At 37.3% G+C, this 6065-nt stretch overlaps 1 protein-coding gene across 1 annotated transcript; it reads left to right on the plus strand.

Moving 5' to 3' along the window:
- The first annotated feature begins 2857 nt into the window (after positions 1-2857).
- LOC107748622 (N-arachidonyl glycine receptor-like) lies at positions 2858-5220 on the plus strand. Its single transcript, XM_016563502.1, has 2 exons — positions 2858-2933; positions 4126-5220. Exon 2 carries the CDS (start codon positions 4136-4138, stop codon positions 5123-5125), a length of 990 nt encoding a protein of 329 aa, XP_016418988.1. The 5' UTR covers positions 2858-2933; positions 4126-4135; the 3' UTR covers positions 5126-5220.
- Positions 5221-6065: the final 845 nt, after the last annotated feature.

Raw genomic sequence — 6065 nt, forward strand, 5'->3', positions numbered from 1 at the left:
CAGTTGGGGGGCCAGTTCTCCTCTGGCCAGACGAATCAGCAGGTTGATCCATGCTTTAGCAAAGTTAGATGCAGAGGGCTCATCTGGTTCCGTGGTCTTGTCCCGATGGCCGTCTAGGAGACAAGGTCTTCACTGGGGATCTGTCTCTGGGGCTCATCTAGTTGTCCTGGTCTCCGCTGAAATTCAGGGCTGTAGAGGTCGTCTCTAGGTGCTGATCCACCATCTGGGCTGGATACAGACTGGATCCGGGTGACTGCAGTGACCATCTGGGCTGGATACAGACTGGATCTGGTGGCTACGGTCACCGCGGAATAAGAAAGAAACAGACTAATATTAGCGTAGATGCCATTTTTCTTACGATGTAACAAGTACATCGGTTTTGAGAACGCAGCAGACGTGGAGGACTATAATACGATAAGAGCTAGCTCAAGTACTGAAGTGCTAAACCATTCAGGGCTTTATAAGCAATTAGCAGGATTTTAAAATCTATACGATGTTTAATAGGGAGCCAGTGAAGTGTTGACAGAACCGGGCTAATATGGACATACTTCCTGGTTCTAGTTTGTTTATTAAGAGTGCAGAACAACCACCCAGTAAAGCATTACAATAATCGGTAACACTTTCTATGAAGCCCGTATTTATAATACATTATAAGGGTATTCTTAAGGCATTATAATGAATGCATAATGCATTATAAAAAAACTTATAATATGTTATATCAACTCATGAATAATCATAACAACAGTTATAATACATCATAATACTTACGTATTTGTGGTTATACGTTTAAGAGTATGATTATTTATAACACACAATGAACACCATATAAAATCTATTTTTACATTTATAATGGACTATATATCCTGACATTGTTTATTTAAGATCTGCACAGTATCTTACTACAGCTTGTGAGTGGTTAGATGTTGAGTGTTATTTGAGTGTTTCCTGTGGAGCTAATGTTAATTAATTGATGTGAGCTGAATACTCCAACTGAAAAAAATGCAATGTTTTATATGGTTACATTTTATTTTGATGGCCCCCTTAATCAAGCATAACAGTGAAAGCTAACACCGTGTTTCCTGATGATATCTCCCAAGGGTAACATGTAAAGCGTGAAGAGTAACGGCCCTAGTACTGAGCCTTGAGGTACTCCATAGTGCACTTGTGATCGATATGACACCTCTTCATTCACTGCTATGAATTGATGGCGGTCAGATAAGTACAATTTGAACCATGTTAATGCACTTCCACTAATGCCAACAACGTTCTCTAGTCTATTCAAAAGAATGTTGTGGTCGATAGTGTCAAACGCAGCGCTAAGATCCAGTAGCACTAATAGAGAGATACAACCATGATCAGATGATAAGAGCAGGTCATTTGTAACTCTAATGAGAGCAGTCTCAGTACTATGATACGGTCTAAATCCTGACTGGAAATCCTCACAGATACCATTTTTCTCTAAGAAGGAATATAATTGTGAGAATAAATGTACAAACATACAAAAAAAGTAGGCTACTAGAAAGTCAACCCAGCATTTAGAGGTGAGTCTTGAGACTGTGCCTAAACACTTGGAGCCAATATCATAAAAATTGAACGGAAAATGTACCTCATGTAACTCTTAAACAAATTCACCAAAATTCTGTCATGTGTTCACTCATCTTCATGTCGTTCAAAACTCATACGATGCATCTAAAGCATGATCTCTCCACTGTTTTCCATATAATGGAAATAAACGAGGACCAGGACTGTCATGCTCCAAAATAGAAGAAAAACAGTATCACAAATGTATCATAAAAAGGGTCCATATAACTTGTGCACTGTATTCCATGTCTTCCTAAATCATACAATAGCTTTGTATGAGGAGCAGACTGAATTTTTTTTTTTTTTTCAGTCACATTAAATGACATTTCTAGCTTTAATATAACCGGCTAGTTAAGATATTATATTTTTCAAAATATCTTTTTATGTTCCACACAAGAAAATCAATCAGGTTTGGAATGACATGAGGCAGAGTAAACTATCCCTTTAAGTTCTATATAGTTCTATATGATAGATATTAGTATGCATTTGATGTGGTTTGTCCATGAAATGCCTTCCAGGACAAACAATGAAAAATCAACAAAAGTACTACGAAGAAGTTAACAGCAGCACTGGAAATGTAGCTTTTGCCTGAGGCTGCGTGTTTTCTGTTTTGACTTTATATTTGATCAAAAGAATAAAACAAGTCATTGACATTTATCTCTCCAAAGACTCAAGATGTTAACATCTGTCATCAACACAGTGGGTGTTTTATTCTTCTGAGGTTTGAAATTGGTAGCTGACGGCTGCATGGTTACAATTTTATTTCTAATAGTGTTGATCTTGGAATTTAAGTAGTTCATAAAGTCATTACTGCTGTGCTGTTGGGAAATGTCAACGCCTGTTGGTACTTTATTTTTCGTTAATTTAGCCACTATATTGAATAAATACCTGGGGTTTAAGATGAGCTGCCGTCTCAAACCTACATAACAAAGATCTCATTTCCTGTTTATACACCACCAACCTCAGCATCCTGTGTTTAATTAAAACTCTTCAACACCAGATGCCTTCTGTTGCCACCTGCTGTGTGCTGTTCCCAAGAGAGCTAATACTGTGTGACAAACCCTATTTTCCCAATCAATAACCAGCACCCAAACCTGTCACATCTTTACTTTTCCACTGGTCTCAAACTGCATATGACATAGAGTTTGCTATTGAGATATATTCTCCACCAGTACATGCATTACAGGAAGTGAAGGGGTTCACAGAAACCAAAAGAAAAATTATAATCTAAATAAACACACTGGCTTTATGACTTCCTCCGTTAGATCGAAGCTCGGCAGCAAGGGCACATTATAGTCATCAACCATACAGCCATCAGAACAGATACGATGCCAACAACATGGATCTCTGAGGTTGGTACCTTTAAATTTTTTTACTTTGTAATCTTGTAGAACAAAATTTGGCCATTGAAAACCCATAGCTGTTACAAACAGCCAATCTTATCAGAAGACAATGTTGTAGGTCAAATGTGGTTTCTATAGTAAGTAGACCATTCATTAACAGTATATATTCAAAAACTTTTGTAGAGTGATTATTTAAAGTACAGGATTACTGTTGATGAATATAAATTAATTCTGCACAGATTTTTGACAAAGATAAGCCAAAACAATAAATAAAGAATTGTAGTGAAAGTAACATTCCTCTTTTTATGATATATTGGTATACTGACTGATATTCAACATTTTGTTAGTTTTTTCCCCCTTTTTTTTTTTTACCTTAACACTCATATTTGAGAAGGGTTGTCTTTCACTTCTCTTTTTTATATAAAAAATAAATATAAAAAAAATATTTTTTTACTAAAATTTAAAAAGTGGCATGTCTTAAAAGGTTGGTTCACCCAAAACGACAATTCTGTCATCATTTACTTACCTCATGTAGTTTTAAGACTATTTTTTGTTCTACAGACAAAAGAAAGACATACAGGTTTGAAATTACATAAATGTAATTTTTTATTATTTTATTATTTATTTATTTTTTGTATTTGTATGAACTATTCCTTTAAAACTTCTCCCTGAATTGTTAAGAAGTCTTGTATATGTCTGGTGTATATTTGTTTTCTGTTACTATTCTATTTAGTGTAAGTAATAAAAAAAAAACATTGAGTAAAAAACATTGCATCACACTTGCAAGAAACTACAAAAAGTACTACAGAGTTATTAGAAATAAAGTTTCAGCTGTAAGATAATTAAAGTTTCAATAGACCTTACTCAGGGTAGAGGCCATATTGAATTTTACATGGATGAAAATGAGCTGTCAGTCTTTACAGTCTGTACAGTCTTTACAATGGCACACAATGTATAAAGTTCCTAGAACTTTCAAACTTTCACATTTCAAAACTACTACTTTGTCTACTTTGGAAGGATGAACAATTGGCACAATCCAGTGAACAATTTCTATTACAGCCTCACATTCATTCCTGTCAAAAATTAAATATAGTGCTACTCTGACTAAGGTCTATTACTTTTTTCAAAACTCTGAAACAGGCTTCCATAGTTTTAAAAAACTACTGTTTTAAATTGGTTTCTTTTTTTATGGTCAAATCAGGCAAACCATCATGGACCATAACACATCTTCGCCCGTCATCAAGGAGGGCCACGTCCCCCAAGTGTACCGGACTGCTAGCCTAGTGTTTTACGGCATTATCTTCGTCATAGGCACAGTGGTCAACCTGACTGCCCTCTGGGTCTTTGCCTTGACCACTAAAAGACGTAACTCCATTACTGTTTACATGATCAATGTCGCTTTAGTGGACTTGGTATTTATCTTACTGCTGCCTTTTCGAATGGTCTACTACAGTCAAGACTACTGGCCCTTTGGAGATGTGTTCTGCAGGATTAACGCCGCACTGACGGTGCTCTATCCCTGCCTGGCCTTGTGGCTCTTTGCCCTCATTAGCACAGATCGCTATGTGGCCATAGTGCAGCCGCGACACACCCGAGAACTAAAAAGTGTCCGTAAAGCCTTGCTGTCCTGTGCGGGAGTCTGGATCATGACCCTGGGCAGCATAGCTCCGCTTGTTCTCCTGGAAGAAGACCCTGACCGCAACACAAACTATACCACTTGCATCAAGATGCACGACATCATCTACTTGCGCCGAGACAATCCAGTCCACTTCGCACGTATTGTCTTCTTCTTCCTGGTGCCGGTGTGCATCATGGTGGGCTGTTATATGATCATCGTGGACAACCTTATCCATGGACGCACGTCCAAACTGAAGCCCAAAGTCAAGCAGAAGTCCATCCGGATCATCATCACACTGATCGTTCAGGTGCTGGTGTGCTTTGTGCCTTTCCACATCTGTTTTGTTTCCATGCTGCTGGCCAGCAGTGAGAGGGGTTACAACACCTGGGGGGCCTTCACCACCTTCCTGATGAACGCCAGCACAGTGCTGGACATCATACTCTTCTACATTGTGTCGAAGCAGTTTCAGGACCGTGTGATCAGCGTGATCTTGTACAGAAACTACCTGAGGAGCGTTCGTAGGAAGAGCCGTCACACCAACAGCATTCGCTCGCTCAGCAACCTGAACAGTGCCATGATCTGAGGAATAATACAGCTGACGGAAGCAATGTAAACGGAATGCAAACATGTTCATTTTTGCAATTAAATTACAGAATAAGATTTAAATTGCAGAAAAAAATGAATGATCATACTAATTAGTGAAACTGCTCGCAGTAAGTACGCAGTCAACTTACGAGACAGATCATATGTGCTCCAGTGTCTTCATTGGTAGTTGCTGCATTGCATCACTGCTCATTTGCTTAAAGTGAAACTTTTATCAGTTTTGCTGCCAAATACACATCACCACACACTGCACAATTACTTATGCTGCAAATCGCTTTATGTGTGAATACACCTTAAGACAAACGTGTGTTGTTTTAAAAATTTAGAGTTTTTTAAATTGAGAAAGATTCAAGTTCTAAATTGGGATGCTACAGTTAGAGCCATATATAATGTAGTATTAATAAAATGTTTAGTTTTCTCGTATACATGTAAAAATTAGGCCATTGTGGGGATGCACTGTAAACCCTAACTCTCAAAATAATGAATTGGTTTGAGTAGGGCAAACTTAAATTAAACAAATTACTTTAAACAAATCTACTTTTATGAGTATTTCAAACTTTCTTTTTCTTTTGAGTTCATGAAACTGGCATATTTTAAGTCATCTGAATTGTTTCATTGTTTTTAATTTAATGAACTTGTTTCTTTTTATTTAGACAAACTTAAATTTGAACTGAAACTGGGCTGGGATTTCTATTTCCCAGCATGCTTTGCCATGGCACTTGAAATGAAGAGTAAATGCTAAAATTGTGTAATGGGAGATTTAGTAGTGTTCAGTGTTTTGCTATGCTAATGCCATCATGGCAATGAGCTTGGTTTATGTTGAATGTTTTTTATTGCCTTACTCATTCAGCAATATACTAATCAAAGCATTGTGTTACCAATTAACAACTTTGGGTCAAATATGGACTAACCGAACAATT

Source organism: Sinocyclocheilus rhinocerous, unplaced genomic scaffold (genome assembly GCF_001515625.1).
Source record: "Sinocyclocheilus rhinocerous isolate Xijiao unplaced genomic scaffold, SAMN03320098_v1.1 scaffold410, whole genome shotgun sequence".
Taxonomy (NCBI): Eukaryota; Metazoa; Chordata; class Actinopteri; order Cypriniformes; family Cyprinidae; genus Sinocyclocheilus; species Sinocyclocheilus rhinocerous.